This window comes from Scophthalmus maximus, chromosome 18 (genome assembly GCF_022379125.1).
Source record: "Scophthalmus maximus strain ysfricsl-2021 chromosome 18, ASM2237912v1, whole genome shotgun sequence".
Lineage (NCBI taxonomy): Eukaryota > Metazoa > Chordata > Actinopteri > Pleuronectiformes > Scophthalmidae > Scophthalmus > Scophthalmus maximus.
Genome location: NC_061532.1, coordinates 9,474,416 through 9,491,489, shown reverse-complemented (window position 1 = coordinate 9,491,489; position 17,074 = coordinate 9,474,416). Strand labels below are relative to the sequence as shown.

General features: G+C 41.9%; 3 protein-coding genes across 6 annotated transcripts; 1 reads left to right on the top strand and 2 right to left on the bottom strand.

The window, feature by feature from the left end:
- Positions 1 to 124: 124 nt before the first annotated feature.
- Positions 125 to 6,844, bottom strand: ccnc (cyclin C). Of its 2 annotated transcripts, none has more exons than XM_035616647.2 (12): positions 6,700 to 6,844; positions 6,199 to 6,305; positions 5,947 to 6,031; positions 5,572 to 5,641; positions 5,371 to 5,422; positions 5,227 to 5,282; positions 3,747 to 3,782; positions 3,560 to 3,651; positions 3,029 to 3,096; positions 2,835 to 2,914; positions 2,383 to 2,501; positions 125 to 1,975 (listed from the first exon to the last, which is right to left on the bottom strand). In XM_035616647.2, the coding sequence occupies exons 1-12, from the start codon at positions 6,729 to 6,731 to the stop codon at positions 1,921 to 1,923; spliced, it is 852 nt and encodes a 283-aa protein (XP_035472540.1). In that variant the 5' UTR covers positions 6,732 to 6,844; the 3' UTR covers positions 125 to 1,920. The 2 variants fall into 2 exon arrangements, with proteins under 2 accessions (XP_035472540.1, XP_035472541.1); XM_035616648.2 differs by having other exon boundaries at positions 125 to 1,118.
- Positions 6,845 to 7,247: 403 nt separating this feature from the next.
- Positions 7,248 to 11,177, top strand: ngs (notochord granular surface). 3 transcript variants are annotated; one of them, XM_035616629.2, is made up of 11 exons: positions 7,248 to 7,639; positions 7,968 to 8,130; positions 8,305 to 8,454; positions 8,581 to 8,700; positions 8,847 to 8,942; positions 9,326 to 9,460; positions 9,681 to 9,791; positions 9,878 to 9,988; positions 10,066 to 10,190; positions 10,323 to 10,631; positions 10,751 to 11,177. In XM_035616629.2, the coding sequence occupies exons 1-11, from the start codon at positions 7,269 to 7,271 to the stop codon at positions 10,842 to 10,844; spliced, it is 1,785 nt and encodes a 594-aa protein (XP_035472522.1). In that variant the 5' UTR covers positions 7,248 to 7,268; the 3' UTR covers positions 10,845 to 11,177. The 3 variants fall into 3 exon arrangements, with proteins under 3 accessions (XP_035472522.1, XP_035472523.1, XP_035472521.1); XM_035616630.2 differs by having other exon boundaries at positions 7,965 to 8,130; positions 10,756 to 11,177; XM_035616628.2 differs by having other exon boundaries at positions 7,965 to 8,130.
- A 72-nt stretch (positions 11,178 to 11,249) lies between these two features.
- pgm3 (phosphoglucomutase 3) lies at positions 11,250 to 17,006 on the bottom strand. The gene is made up of 13 exons (XM_035616638.2): positions 16,882 to 17,006; positions 15,766 to 15,974; positions 15,322 to 15,506; positions 14,818 to 14,885; positions 14,542 to 14,675; positions 14,234 to 14,429; positions 13,591 to 13,748; positions 13,392 to 13,475; positions 13,202 to 13,300; positions 12,956 to 13,075; positions 12,692 to 12,814; positions 12,079 to 12,252; positions 11,250 to 11,970 (listed from the first exon to the last, which is right to left on the bottom strand). Exons 2-13 carry the CDS (start codon positions 15,970 to 15,972, stop codon positions 11,881 to 11,883), a joined length of 1,638 nt encoding a protein of 545 aa, XP_035472531.1. The 5' UTR covers positions 15,973 to 15,974; positions 16,882 to 17,006; the 3' UTR covers positions 11,250 to 11,880.
- Positions 17,007 to 17,074: the final 68 nt, after the last annotated feature.

Below are 17,074 nucleotides of genomic sequence, written 5' to 3'. Positions count from 1 at the left end.
TGGTGACATTGACGTTAGATAAAAGGACTGAGTGTGACCGTTAAAACATCCTGGACGACTCCCCTAAGTCCATTACACACTGTGCAAACATGACATGACAGCTTGAATAACAGCAAACACCCGCTGAGTTTCTGCACATAATACATTTTATTATCACAAATGATAAAACATTAAGACTTTCAAGTAAAAACTGTTTTGGTAGAGTGTTGTTGATCAGAGACAGTAGGGAATATTTAGGTGGGGGTTAAGCCCTTCTATTTTTTTAACACCCAGTCATGAAAGCAGTCATGTAGCAGATGGAGCCTGCCCTGAGGGAAGGAAAATGCCAGAAGGCGGCATCGTACTTGCCTCAAGGATTCACAGTCTCACTTCTGTCTCCTCACTCAGCGAAGGGAAGAGACATGGGAGTGGTCGGCTTTATTTAACAACATGATTGTGTCCCCGTTAATGTGACTTTCCGACAGAGGCAAATACACAGGAGGCCACAGAGGGGACGAGAGACAGCGAGTCCAATTAATACAACACTAACTCGGAAATTTTTACAGTTCACCTGAATGGAACAATGTGCTGTTATGAAGGGGTTTCTCTGTGACCAGCAGCTTTTATATTATAAGGCTTTCAAGCACCTGGTTTGAGTAAACACACACACACACACACACACACACACACACACACACACACACACACACACACACACACACACACACACACACACACACACACACACACACACACACACACACACACACACACACACACACACACACACACACACACACACACACACACACACACACACACAGGCTGCCACAATTCAATGATTAAATAGATGGCAGAAGGTAAATAAAAAATATAAGAATGTACAACCCAAAGTTTGCAGACAAATCTAAAACGATTGTAATTTGCATCCCCCCCCAAAAAAGCCTAAACTAAATAAAAAAACAAAAAACATTTACAACTAAAGCAGCATAAATGAACACATAATTACATTTTTTTTAAAGAAAAAAAGAATAAGCTTTGCAGCAGGCAAAAGGACCATGACAGGGAAATGAACAGGGGCTCTTTCATCTGAAGCACAAGCACAAAGCGGAACCGGCACGATTTCCATCACAGTTTACCTTAATAAGGGAAAACATGAAAGATAAAATAAAAGAATGACGTTATTTACGAGAGGGAAGAGCGGGAGGAAGGAGGTGGAGCTGTCATGAGTCAACAGAGTAAAGTGTTGTTAAAAAGAGCCTCATTTGTAACTTAAAGAGAGAGCAGGAGTATCCAATCACGTCATAGACACACAGGGTGATAATCGGACGCAACAGCACATCAAATTATTAATTATCAAATTATCTTACAGAGAAGACTACTAAACTATAGTCCCTGAGGAATGAAAACCCCACACAGACCGGGCGCTAACATGTTGTACACACGCGCACACCCAAACACACACAGTACTAGGAATCAAGTTGTTTTTCTTTCTCGAATCGTTTCTCGATGAAAAGACTCGCTCTCCTGGGCTGTTCAAGGATGTCAGGATTGTCACAATGACGAAAAGTTTCTACCCCCCAAAGTTTTTCCCATCACTTTACCCCACATTCCCGGCCTCCCCCTCCCCCACGTGTTCCTTGGTTAAAGTTCGTTTCAAGTCTGTCGCAGAGTTGAGACGGCAAAGCTGCTGTCGCCGACTTGGCTTGTTCACTTTCAGGCATTTCAACGAGTCAATCCACGAACACACATTGATCAGAGAGGAGGAACGTGAAAACATGGCCACGGGTGAAGGGACATTTCTTGGTCACCGATTTTTCCAAACGGACATTGCAAAAGTTTGTGCCGTGTGACATATTTTTAAAAAAAGGTCCGCCCCTCTCTACATCAAAATTATGGATTCCCTTGTAAAATGTAGACCCACCGCCCCCCGCCCCCATGCTAAGACTGGCTGTAAGAGTTGCTTTGGTTCCCGTTGGAGCTCTGGTCACCCTCACTGGAGACAGGACAGAGAGAAAGATGGAAAATCTCTTTCATTTGTTAAATGTCTTTTCTAGCTGCAGTCGGGAGGAAAATTAACTGCAGAAACTTCAGGACTCTGAAGAATGATCCGCACTTATTTAATAAACTCACTAGCATCTCTGCATTTTTTTCAAAACAGACTTTTCTTGGTTATTTGACTCAAAAGTCAAAAGAAAATTACAATTGCAACTGTGCAGAACTTTGTATTATGTAGTATTTTTACCCATCTTTATGCTGTTTACATACGGTTTATAGCACTCACTGCATTTTATTTACTATATCAATTTTAAGAAGTGAATTGGCCACATGCTACCAAATAAAATATGTATGTGTTGTTTACAACATACGGTTGGACATAAAGTCAGTCTAAGTCAGATTTACCTGTTAGGAGGAGGTTTGGGTTTAGGCATCTTATTTAGCACAGCCGCTATTTCCTTTCTGTCATCAAAGTTTTTCCACTGGTCGTAGAGCTTCAGAATGACACGGATAATCTCCAGAATCTTGACGGAAAACAAACATCAACAAAAAGTTAACTCATTACACAAAATACTACGGACGAGTTACAACAATGGCGAAAAAGTACAAGCAGGGATTTCTTCTCTTGGACCAACGATGAAGTGGAACTAGCACTTTACAACGTTTTGCCTTCACAGCTGGTAGTTGAGTTGTGAATGACTTCTAAAACATAGAAGTGTGGATGTAGCCTAACACTCCATCCACACTGAAAAGTTGCAATCTGCATCTTTTAAAGGTAATACTTTTTTTTGACAAAGAAGATCAGTTTATTACTCACGAAAAATAAAAACTGGGAACTTTTGATAGGTCAGTCTTACTTTGTCCATGTCGACAGAGAGCTCTGAGAACCACTGCCTGGCGTCTTTCTGCTGGACCACACAAGCAACATGCAGACAGGCTGTGTGCGGGAAACAACAACAACAACAGATCATATGAGATCAAATAAAGCTAATTTGAAGTCAGTAACTATATAACCTAGCAGCAATGAGAAATACTTAGGGACAGATCTTACCGAGGGCGATCATGAAGGGAGGGTAGAGCAGACACAGATCTGTCCTGTACGTGTCATTCACTATTCGCCTGGTACAAGACACGTGACAGCACAAGTGAGTGACTCTACCAAAACACAGCAAAGGGTAGAACTTGTTGCATAAAACAGTGTGTCTACAGCTATTAACAAGTTTAAATGTAATTCAAATTTATTCCACTTGAAATGAAATTCAAGAATAAACCTGTACTGGATAGGATCTACACACAAAAACAGAAAATGTACTTATTAAAATGTTCCAAATTAACTCGTCATTCTCAAGCCATTTATCGTTAAACTTCCATTTCCCCATGTTCAGAAACTATGCAATCTAGACCAACGCAGTGTAAATTTAAGACAACTTAATACTTTTTAACGACTTTTATTTGTAAAAAATTGAATTAAAAATTTGTCAAGTGGCTACAGTGATTTAAAAATTTCAGATAATTTTTTTTTAAAAATTCAATAAAAAAATTACAAAAGCAACAGATAAATGGCCACAGGCAGGAATCGTACCAGGCCAGTGGCAGCAGCATGTCCTCCTGTCCCATATCCTGCACATACTGCAACAGTGGTCTGTAGGGGTGGTACACAATCAGGCAGCAGTCCTGAAACATAAGCAACATCAGTGATCGGTAACACCTAGACAACCACTCATTCGAGCCAAACTCAGGAGCAACAACACAAATCTTGTTCTGCTCACCATCAACTCCAGGAGGTAGAACTCACATTCTAATATCTGTAGAGACACAAATTAAAAATTGTATTGTCAACAACGAAAGAAAAAAACTGTTGGGAAATGCTGCTCCTAATAGAAGTGGATCATCTGGATGGTTTTTCATGTTTCTTTCTTTGTGTAACAACCTGCTGTGAACTGCACTCTTCTCCTACACGATTTTTGTTGCTGCAGAGAGAAATGTAATCTAAAGTTTAGTAAAGTTAAGTTAACATTTATATCAAGTAAAATCTAAATTTTTCCTGTAATTACTTCTTATGCTAAAAGGACAGAGATAAACACTTGTGGTGTGGAAACAAATGAATCCCCTCCTCTTTTGACACAAGTATTTATTGTGACTATCAAGTGGAATTGACCAAAGAGAACCCGTAGCTATTTCCCCTCTGTCCCTGTGCTACCACCGTTTGCTTTTACTACATCTGCAGAGTCAGAGTGGACATGAATAATGATGTTAAGAGTTGCAGCATCCCGCTAACTCATTCTCTACTATGTGAGCCGCTCCCTCCTTTTATCGCTCCACGGTGGCGCACTATAAATAATCGTTTACACAGCTTTATGGACAGGCGGCGTGTCGGAACAGCCCTGGTGACGTCCTTGCGACTCGGTGGGGATGCTGGATGAATAAAATTCCTGCACTTAACACAGCGGTGAGAGATGCAGCATGGGACAAATGAACGCATGCACTTGTACTCTTGTGGCCACGGTTGAAGCAAAAGAGTTTTTTATCATAAGACTGCGAACATTAGCTGTGGAATCTCACGTATTGATCGACACCAACGTGGCAACACTGTGTTGGTATGCTCTAATGTAGCACAGCAGTGCATAAATAACTTTGCGGAGGAAGCAGGCAAACAAATGGCATATGGAGATTATGAGTGGTGTTACTACTGAAATATGGTTTTGTTCTGTTGCAGCATGTGTGCACTATACTTTAGTTTGAAACAGTCTACAAACCAATCTCTTTATCTCTGTTTTTCCTGTGACCTCCGGACCTCCACTCAAGCACGAGTGAATGACATGGCAATCCCTCAAACACCAACACACATTTGCACACTCTAATAAGGCACTTGTCTTTGTCATTGTCACTGACACTGTGTTATTAAGACTGTTGGCAGGGTGGTGACTCTACTTTAAAGTTATTTGCCCACCAGATGACCCAAATGAAGTGATTACCCTGCCCGCCACTCAAGACAGCAAGAAGGTGCAGATTATTTTAAGAGATCGTACTATCAAGTCCTATAAGCTTAACTTATCATGTTGTAGCATTCACTGTTTCATAAATGTGATTTAGAGCTTAGTTGCAAAATGCACTTACATCACTCTGGCTAAGAACAACTAAATAATAATAATAATAATGAATTTCATTTATAGAGCACTTTTCATTGCTACAATTTCTCTAATTTAACATGCGTCTACATGTTAACTGTTACAATTACTTTTTACTCACATGATTCATTCTGTATGGGAACTCCTTCGGGAAAGCATATGAAAATCTTGTCTTCACTGAGAAAAAAAAAATCAATAATCAATGGTTCTGTCTCCATTTCAGGGGGAAAAGATACAAAATATATGACTGAATATTGCCACTTACACACAGATGTTGCTGCAGAGATCAACCTGGTATTAGAAACAACTCCAAATTCCTGAAAGAAACAGAAAAGTTTAATATAAACACGCCATAGTCTTTTGTATTTTTTTTTTCCATCTCATCGTGATTTTCCTTTGGCTAAAGATCCTCAAGTTGTGCTAGTGTAAAATCATTGTCTTACTGGCAACAGAGAAACTTCCATACCTCAACTTTGGAAGCCAGGAAAACACAAGTGGGTGCCATGAGCACTGGGTCTATACTTTTCAGGGAATACCTACAAACAAGAAGAGATCAGCATTTATCAAATTTTAGGTTGGAACCAATAAGGATGACTTTTAACATAAATTAGATGTAAAAAGCTAAGCGGTGTGCAGCCCTCATTGATACCGACTATGCCTCGGATTTTTCCTGCAGTATCATGTCAGAAGGTTTCCTGTGATATGGCACATGTAGGTACAATAGTCATTATAGGTTTAGACAATACTGCCTGAAGAGACAATATCAAACTGCACCACACATAACTATTGTAAAAACATGTTGTGAGATGTAAATACTACATTGTTATTTCCTCTTCGTTACCTGGCATAGAAGCGTTTGAAGTAGACGGTTGCTGTAGCAATGACCTGCTGCCGCAGCTTCAGGTGTTCCCCTAAAGCCTGGATCACTGATGGACACGGAGAAAAAAACATTTAAGATGTTCTTTCTTTACGTTCAAGTGTACATGGGGGGGCTCAGAATATAATACATGACATATTAGTTCTATATACACCATATCGTCAACACAGTGTTCAATGTAAAGGAGTTTTTCTGTGACACAATAAGTATCAGTACCATTGGCGAAGAAGATCTGGAGCTTCCAGTACTCCTCTTCCGTGAGAAACTTCAGGTCCTTCTGCCGCTCTTTCATCAGGTCCTGTTTATCCAGCACCCACTGCAAACTTTAAAACATCAAACAAACATCATGATCATTAGTATTTGAATTTAAATAACGCCGGCGCTGCTTTGTCAAGCTGTAGGCACCCGGGCTAGCGGGTAGCACAACAGCACCACTGTTTACACCGCCGTGCTAGCCGAGATGCGTTGCTGTCGCGTAGCATGGAGGCTACAACACGAGGGGGAGTGTAACGGAGCTTTTCAAAACCGATGTATAGAGGAATGCGGTTCGTTCTGTAATTGAAAGTCCATATCTATGTTTTATCAACAGCTAGAGGAGTTCAGGGGAGGCGGCTAGCGTCGCCGCACGGTGCCGCACGGACACGGCTAGGCCCCACAACAAAGACGGCGGCGAACGAAACACAGACGTAACATGTCACAGTTCGGGGAAAAACTTACTAATGTGAACTTTGCCAGAAGTTTCCCGCCATGTCGTCGCGGTTGAGGTAGAGAATTACACTTCAAAATTTGATATTTTATCTCCCTCACAAAGAAGTGAGCACAACAGGAACAGTCGGTAAGCTCAGCGGACGCCTGAGTTACATCGAAATTCTTCCGGCGTCTCAATGGAATGGTTCCGGGCATTTCATTCAACCACGCCAAAGCTAAAACAAAGGCGTAATGAATTGTTTCACTTTTTCTTATCATCAGCAATTTCTAAATGTATGTTTAGAAATTGTTATTTTTTTGTCATTTTAATTTGGCAAAAGATGGCAAAAGATGTGTTTTTTTTAAATTCATAATAGACGGAGGAATAAATGAGTATGTTGGTGGCTGGGTGTACTGACAAAGTGATGGATGTGCTATTAAATTAACTATCCCACACAATGATAAAAGAACAGTACAACATTAATTCATGTTAGTAAAAAACAGCATTTTATTACATGATGTGGATATTATTTCACATTCAATATAAAATTCCTTCAACCTGCCAGTAATAAGTTGATTCCTTGACGTAACTGTGATAAATGTTTGTAGCCCCGCTCACCCAGGGGCTGGGAAGGTTCAACATTCCTCTGTGGCGCAGAGGGAAGGGCTGGGGGGGATATAAAGACCCCACCGAGGGGGCAGAAGCGAAGAGTGAGCAGTTTCCATTTGTCCAGCAGAAGTTCCAGCAGCTGCAGGAGAGTTTCAACATGAGCCGCAGTCCCGAGAGGATGTCTTCGTACCGCCGTCACTTCGAGGGCGCCTTGACCGCCACTGCTGCGGCGCAGTTCCGGGTCTCCAGCCCCTCTCCCACCCGCAGGGAGACCCAGACCCGCCACCGCTCGGTCAGCTTCACCCGCAGTGGTGGGACGGTGGGGCGCAGGGCCCTCTCCAATAAGGCCCGCACGACCAGGTGGGTCACCTGGGTCACTGGACATCTACAGCGATTGTTGTGCTTGCTGATTTGAATGTTTTATAGAATAATGCAACTATTTAAAACCAAATCAAAAATCCCTTTTATAGCTTACAGTGTAAATGCATAATGAGTGCTGAAGTATTTTACCTATGATGGTCAAAATTAGATTAGAAGCATATTGTACTGCACCTCTCCTCTTAACATGGGGAATGAATTTGAGGAATCGTATAAACCAGTCAAGCTTTTTGTGAAAATTGAAAAATACGTTAAAATCAAAACCATAATTAATCTGTTGTATTTTCCCCCTGCTCCTGCCCTGCAGCAGTGTGAGTATGGGAGCGCTCTGCTTTGGTATGTCCATTGGTCTTGGGCCAAAACTAGACCTGGACGCAGCTGCAGCGGAGAACCAGGTCTTCATGATGACTAGAACCAATGAGAGGCAGGAGATGGTGGCCCTCAATGACCGACTGGCAGCTTACATTGAAAAGGCAAGAGGCCCCCATAACACTTACATAGATCCAAGTTCTATTACTGGCTCAGACTCCTTTTCATTTCAACTTTGACAACTTAATTTTGGTCTTCTCCACCAAGTATTCCCAAATGATGGAAAAATCACAACCTGTGATCATCAAGTTTGTCCGTTTGTGCATTCCTTCCTGTAGGTGAGAACACTGGAGTCGGAAAACAAACTGCTGGAGGTTGAGATCGAGGCCCTGAAGGGTCGCCATGTCAAACCGTCAGGCCTCAGGCAGCTGTACGAGTCTCAGCTGAGGGAACTCAACAGGGAGGCTGAGCAGATGAGAGTCCAGAGGGTGAGTGAGGCTGACGCTCATTATGGTTCGTTGGGATTAGTGTTGAGACCAGATTTTTGGTGCTCCCTTCCACGCTGTTATCTGTTCAATTTCAGTTTGATAATTTTGTATCCCTGGTCTGTACAGGATATGTCTTTGGCAGCCAAGGAGGCGATGTTGGGCCAGTTGGACATGATAAAGGCCAAATATGATGACGCTGTGTTGTCCAGGAAGAAGGCAGAGCATGACATTGAGTCACTACGTCCAGTAAGTGGAAAGTGTAGCTTCCCCGTTTTGAATTTAGTGAGAATTTAAAGGTGTAATTTAACAGAGCACCAAATACACAGATTTGATTGATTGATTGATTTAAATTTTACTCAACCATCCAAACGTTGCGTGACCATCTATCCCAGGACGTGGATAAAGCGACCTCAGCCCGGATTACTCTGGAGAAGCAGCTGGAGAACCTGGAGACTGAGCTGGCCTTCCTGCAGAGAGTTCACAAGGAGGTACGTGTGTCTGTCCATGCACAGCGCTCTGTGTATAAGTCGTCGCTGTTGACTGGCATGCCTTTAATTTTTATCATGAATGGTTTAATGAGCCATGAATTGTAGCCTGGACAGTTTATGCTTAAACCGATGCCTTGTTGATGGATTGAGTCAGTACGACCATGAACATAGCAGTGTGGTATGAAGGGCTAGAAGGGCAAAGCTGTGACTCACTTGTAGAGTTGTTTGGTCGAGTGAACCTTCCTTTGTGAAATCCTTTCATATTTTTGTGTTTTATTAATCATGAAGATATACAGACCAACATTGTACATTAGACTGAGATACAAACCACAATGTGTTAGTGCCGTTCCCTTAACTCTGGTTGTTTGTGATGCACTGAAAAGGAAATCGAGGAGCTCGTGCAGCAGATCTATTCAGCAACCGCCAAGGTGGACATGACCTTCGGCCTCCCAGACCTCTCCTCCGCTCTAAGACAGATTCAGTCTCAGTATGACAGCATCGCCGCCAAAAACCTACAGGTATGGTGCAACAGTGCAGCTGCAATGTGTTCAGACTCTGGAGGGTTTATCTTCTATGGTATATCAAAAGTGCAAAAACACGCTCACCCAAAGGAAATGTGGGAAACACTGTGATGCCTTTAGCACATTAGTGTCCATGTTAAGTCACCGTGCAAGTAAAAGCACGTAACACTACACAAAGACGTTGCAATTAACTAGACAATGTTTCATGTTTCGTCAGGAAATGGACACCTGGTACAAGGCAAAGTTTGAGGACCTGGGCAAAGCCTCCAACAAACACATTCAAAGTGTTCGAAGTGTGAGAGAGGAAATCGCAGGCTATAAGAAGGATGTGAGTCTGGTTTTCTGTTGTTGCTTTATAGCTGGCACTACCATTTCATAGCCTAAAATAAGCTGCATGTATTTCCGTGAGTTTAGGTCCTCAACAAGGAGCGGGAATTAGAGGCACAGAAGACAAGGAATGAGTATCTGGAGGCGCAGATCCGTGACGCAGCCGTGAAATACAAAAAGGAGGAGGAGGATTTACAGGTGTGATATGGCATTGCGTTTATTCCCATTGACTCATTCATCTTGTGGCCTGAAACACCTTCTGTCTATGTAAACAGGAACGTATAGAATCGATTAAACTGGACCTGAACGTGACGAAGGAGAAGATAGCTCTGCTGCTGAGGGAATATCAGGACCTACTTAATGTAAAGATGGCTCTGGAGATCGAGATAACCACCTACAGGTGAACAAAACTTTGGTAGTTTCCTCATATGGATGCATATTTTAGTAGATAATATTACATGGAGTGTTGCTTATATACATTCACTCTTTCAGGGATTCTGTTTAACGTCATTGTCTCCTGTTCATTTGGCAGGAAGCTGATCGAAGGGGAAGACAGCCGTCTGAGCAACATGGTTCATTACCTGTGTCTGACTGGAGGCCTGTCCCTCACTTCCAGCGTTAGCATGCGCGCTGCCTCAGCTTCAGCTCTAGAGAGCCATGCACCTGCAGCAACGTCAGAGCTGCGTGACGCCTCCAGTGAGAGGGGCAGCGGAGCGGCTGAGAAGCCGGTGGATGCCAGAAGAGCACGAGTGGAGGTGGTCTCATCAGACACCCAGACAGACGGGAGCTTAGACTCAAAGCAGGCTACAGAGATGTCCGAGAGGAAGACTCTCCTCATCAGGTAGTCAGGGAACGGAGAGACCAAGACCTCACTGTGACAGTTTCCAAATCTCTTAGTGGTCAAATAACGCTGTAAATTTCTTAATCTTTTTCTTCTCCCTGTCGCACCCTTTTTCCCAGAACAGTTAAGACAGATGGGGACACGTATGAGAGCAACACACAGGAGCGCACCATCACCATTTCTGGAGCAGCCGATGACACAGATGAAGAATAATCCCTTTATCTTTTACCTGCCAACTATATTCTGAACTTCATTTCATGTTACTTAAGTCAGATTCTTTTCTTAAGTCTTTGAAAAATGCTCAAGTTAAAAAATTAATCTGAGAGAGAACACACTGTACAACAGCAAGGGGAATACCACCTTGTATTGCAATGTCCATTTCAACGGTTGTGTTCATCTTCCACGGAGACTTCACACTGTGGCCCGTCAGTCTGCTCTGCCTGCTCCTAACTTCTTCAGCCTCTCCTCGCCTCTCAGCTCATTTAATCCTCCTGTGTCCAGCGACTCTGTCTTTGAAAGTAACAAAATAAAGTGCAAGCAAGTATAGTTGTGGTTTTCATTTGTAATAACAGATGAGTAGCAAAATTGTTGCCACACAAACACACAAGTACACACTTCTCTCTTTTCCGTTTTTCCAAGGTTTAATTGATCTAAAGCAGCACCTAGCAACATTCAAGGAAGTACAACTGATCCAACTTCCCGATTTTTGAAAAGAAAATTACTTATACTAACTGTTCAAAAAGATTTGATATTAATAGGAAACTACGTTACCCAAAGGTAAACTGAGACTCTCTAAAACCATTATTTGTTTGTGAGGACAACTCATGTTTTAATTATGGCGTATATACAGTGAAGTAGATTATTTATATTACACAGAAACCTATATTTAGGCTCATGGCTGCCTGCTAGAGTCACCATGAAAAAGAGTAGAGTATCACCTTAAGTTGCATGAAATCCCTTCATCGTCTCCCCCAGTGTGCCCCATTTTCACAATGACAGACAAATACAAAGAAACTAAAAAGTAAAGTGAAGTACAAAGTGCAATTAGTTGTACAAAATAATTTGGCACCTCACCCCCCAAAAATTATATTTTCACAAATTACAGCGTTATAAAAGGATGTTATCAACTGAGAATCCGTTCAAAAACCGCGAACTGAGCTATGGATCCTTACTACACCGATCAGCCACAACATTATAACAGGTTAACTGGTTAATGTTATGGCTGATTGGTGAGTATGAAATTGTTTTTCTAGTGCAATGGTTTGGGCTCATCTCCCACTCCCCCCGCGAGTCGATAGACTGCAAGGCTGACTTCATGTGCGAGGGCATCAGCACTCTCCTAAAACACAAGGAAAACATTGATGAGTGACTGTCTTTCCTGCAAAGTGACGTCGTCAGCGTGACGTCACTTTGCAAAAATCTCCCAAACAAGAAGAAGATTTCTCACCTGTGTTTCTGACTCAGCGTAAACTCTAACCACGTCCTCAGTGCCGGAAGGTCTCACAAAGGAGCGGGCCTTCTTGTGCTTCTTCACTAAACTGTCGATGGCCTCCTGCAGCCCTGCTGGGCTCACTGCCCGTCTCTCTGCGTCGGCCGTGTCTACCACTCTGCGGTCCGACACCTGCAGAAAACCCAAACAAAATCATTTTTCCCGAAATTTACACCATGTTTTTGTAAATGGAACTGAGAGAGTAATAGAGATTATATATAAAACAGTAAAAGAGATACATGCATACAATTAGCAAGACTTTGCCATCAACCCCACCAGGGCTACAGGACAAACATATTTTATTGACTGCAAGTGTCTTGCCATGATGTCATTTTGAAATGTAATTTTGTGGTTCGGACAAGTTGTTGGTTAAAACCATACCATATTTTTTACAACAACAACAAAATCGAACACAATCAAATTTCTTTTTAAAGATATTTGTCTCAGTGTTTTTTATTCAATTGTTGTTTTGTAGTAAACCTCACACTTTAGTAGGGGCAAGAAAAACAATTTCCCAACAGGATTAACTATCAGAAATATAATGCAAGATAATACATAAACTTATGAGTACCTTGACTTTAAGCTGCCTGTTTGGCAGGTCAGTGTAGATGTCATCCCACTGCTGGACCGTCATACCCTTGATGGCTAAAATAGCTTCAATCAGCAGCATGTCGGAAATTGCATCACCTACAGTCTTTAGAAGAATAAAAACATAAATATTAATGTTGTTTTTTCAACTGTTATGTAGCATTAAAATAGCTCCAGTGTTGGAATGATGTACATGATACACATCCTAGTCCAATATATGTGTGTGTTTATGTTGGTGTGTGTCTACCTGGTTAATGACGTTGATGGTGTTCTGCAGCAGGAGAGCGGCTCTCTTCCTCTCGTCGTTGGTGTTGGGGTCCTTAGTGAGCTGCTGGATCTTCTGTTCAGCCACATTACTGAACAACACCTGAAAACAGTGACACACACCTCGACGCTGATCATACACACATTTTAATACCAGAGCATAGATACAGAAAACAATGGCTTTTATTATTGTGCAATGCTGTGGATTATTATTGTCTGATATACTCACAGTCCCATGACCGTTGGCCTCAAAGTACACACCGATGTCAAACTCCAGGGCTGCATGGTGAAGGTGCTTTACTCCAGTTTTAGTACACCTCACTATTAGCTACGGCAAGTGACAGAAAATATATGAGCACTAACTTCTCCACATTAATGTAGAAATAGAGCAGAAGTGCATTTTGTGAGCCTTTCCTCACCTTCATGGTGTCCTCCAGATAGTGTGTAGAGCTGCCGTTAGCGTAAGCAGTTTGCACCACGGCTATCTTCAAGTCTAAACCAGCCTGTATATCCACAAAGAAAATAGACTTATTCAGCGTTTGTGTGTTTGTGTATGTGTGTGTGTGTGTGTGTCTCTGCGCCAATATAATGTTTAAATGTTTGTGTATGAGAGTGTACCTGAGTAAGCAGCTCTTTGAGAAAAGTGCTGATGAGAGTAGCAATCTTGTCTCCATCCAGCAGGTGAAACTGTCCCTCAGCGTCGGCGTAGTAATAAACTATTCGGTCGGCGTCACCGTCAAAGGAACAACAGCGCTCCCCGGGGTTAATCGTAATACCTTCACAGGTGGCAAAAATAGACACGGTGAATTAAAAACAGCTTCTTTTAAAATTTTCCTTTGTGACTAAAATGAATCAGGAACTTCTCAAACAAAAACTAGTTCTAGAGACTGGTATTGATACTCTTGGGTGGTCTTGTTGGATTGTTTCAAGATTGCAATACTGGTACATCAATCTAGATGCAAATATGAGCAGATGATTTGCTGATAAACAGCCTGCATCTTCTGATCAACCATTGCATCTATGATTTAACATAAAATAAACAAAAAAAAATACATCATATCTAGTTTTGCTGCCAGTCCAGGTCATAATCATTATTAATAAGTAGATAAACAAAGTTTCCCTTTGGAGATAAAAAAAAGAAATATATGAATACAGTGCAGCGTCAATAGATGTCTTTATAATAAATGCTGCTTATTAAAAATTGATCACTAAACTTTTAAATCATATCAATTATTGACAGGCTAGTTTGACTATGTTTTACCTGTTGGAAGATTTTGCTGCACTTTGACAAAGTCGGCCCCACACTGGTGGTTGAGCTTTCCTTTGCTGCCATCGTTGAAGAGAGAAATCTGCAGCTCCGTCTTCAGGCGACTCTCCATCTCTCGCACCTTGAGAGCCCCAATGCCGTTAGCGCCATCCACTGAGAGGTGCTTCTGGTCATCTGTACAGTTGGACGCCTGGCCACAGAGGAAAGGACGGTGGGAAGGAGAAAGGAGTGATTGCTTGTTTAACAGACAAACTGTACTTGAATGAAGTCACAAGAAAACATGCCACGCCCCCTTTTCTTACATTCTTGGTGAGCTGAATGAAAGCCTGGCACAGTTTGCGGTAATATCCTTCAACGGTGGCCTCTCCATATTTACCCTGTGTGTTCTGACAGCAAACCATGTAGTGGAGCTGTGGGGTGGTCACCAAGCCATAGTCTGATAGAAGAGATGGAGAGAATCAGACAAAAGGAAATAGCGTGAGAAGAGGTGAGATGAAAAAGTTGAAAAATTAAACAAAACAAAGCAAACAATCAAACTCATTTCTATGAGAATAATATGTTCATTTAATTAACCTCACCTTTGCAGTGACCACCGAGAGCAGCAACTCCGTCCAGCACTGCCTGTGAAAGACTGGCACTACTGCTCCTGTTGTTAAAGGACAAATATTTAATTTGAACGAGAAATAATTTAATCCACGCGTTACATGCAGGTTTAGCTGACTGTCTTTCTGAGGAAAACCTTTATGTTTAATATCAAATTATGGTGAGGACCAAATTTTTCCAGGAGAAGAAGAAGCAGGAGAAGCTCTTGCGCGCACCAGTACAGTATAATCACCGATTCTATATAGTATTTTTTGTTTTTGGCTAAAACTTACTGTACATTTAAAAATATCTGGCCCTGTCTTTATGTCTGTAAAGTTCAGATTAATAATACTAACAGAAATAAAAACAGTGTGGGAGCAGCACTTATTAGTTCAATGCTACATACTGTTACCTGGATGACAATTCTGTATATATGACATGTGTTTTATTCCATTCCATTGAATTAAATATCTCAAAACAGATGAGTGAAAATCATTTACCTTGTGTCTTTGCCCACAAAAACATTAGCCTCCTGGCTCATGTTTATAGCCTCCTTTTCTATAATGTCTTGCAGGGCGGTGAGTAGATCGTCCTGCTCTGCGTTGGCCAGCTGGGTGGCGTAGCCCTCCCATGCTGGTGTCACCATCTCTCCCATGGGGTCAATCAGCTTCAACCCGTTGTCCTCCTACAGCCCAAGACACGGGTCAGTGGGTGAAAGGCAGAGTTAGGATTATGATGTGTTAATGGGAATGTTTACACTGGTTGCATCACAAAAAAGATGATGAACAGACGACATGGGGAGGCGAAAAAACTTGTCAATAGCAATATGAAAAGTAGTCAGATAAATTAGATTATATCTGTAAAGTGTAAAATGTAAATTGTAAAGTGTAAAGTGTAAAGAGTACCAGGTGAAATTTTTTTTATACAACTTATTATCACATCACCTCTGGGTTGTGTGATGCGGTGACCATGACTCCGATGGTGGCTTTGGTCTTCTTGGAGCGGAGCGTGGCCAACAGTCCCATCCTGAACATGATGTGGTCCAGCTGCTTGGCATTGGTCCTGAAGCCAGCGGTGCCATACTGCAAAACCAACCCCGCAGGCTTCGGGTGCTGACTGGACTGCTCTGATACTTCCTGGAACTGGGCCATTACTGTAGCACATCGTAAAAGACATGGAACACAGACCAGTCAGTCAGTGTTGGAGGAACTATTTAGGTCTTTAAGTAAAACCCCCAAACAGGCTGGTCGGGGTACAGTACATGACTTGGTTCAGATTATTATTCAGTGTCTAGTCCTCCTCATCAGAAACCGTCATGGTTTTCAGAGGTGCAGGACATGTTGAACAGGTGATGATTAATTGTATATTAATCATAGGTACAAATTCAATCAAACTAAATATGACCAACTATTTGAAATGTGTGTATTATCATTTGAGATTCGTTGCCAGATTAGGGGTAAAAAAAATGTAGGTCAATGTGTAATTTTCAAACTGTACTGCCAAACATATAGACATGTAAATATTCACAACAAAACAGATGCTATCATGCACACGTGTCCACACTATGGAAGTATAACCATTAAAAACGGTTGTAGAATAATTTTGGTAGCATGATTTTATAAATTGTTTCGTGGAAAGTGAAACTTCCTGGAGTAAATGCATCTTGAGACAGTCTTGCAGACAGAGCTGCTGAATATGTATATTTCTGGGATAAATCCAGAGACAGACACTTCATGTCAAGCTAAGAAAATAAACCATTCCGCTTTTTTTATTATTAAACAAACTGATAAAATATAATAAACGTATCATTTGCAGAATAAAATACCATGTGAATGCGACGCCCAGGCCAAACTATCAGTCAAAGGATAAGAAGAGGGGCAAAGTTTAGAGCAAACTTCATCAGCAATCTGCTGCCTGCTAAGAAGATACGCTACATCTCCTCCCCTCGCTCACACGTACTATAATAATGTATCGACACGCCGCACTAAGTCATGCTTTATGCACTAAAAACGTAGTTCGTGGTAAAGGCTGTTATTGCACAATTGTTATTCGTCACTTACTGTGTTGTCTTTCTGAAGGAGTAATGCACAGAGCTCTCACTGAAACGCTTCCTGATTCTCCGGTTCCTCCCCTCTCCTTCCCATTGACGACGTGGCCACACTTCCGCGTACGTCACGTGACGCACGTACGCTCGGCGAGCGTGCCTGACTGGGCGCTTTTCTCCACAGCGACTTTACTCTGATGCAGACATGT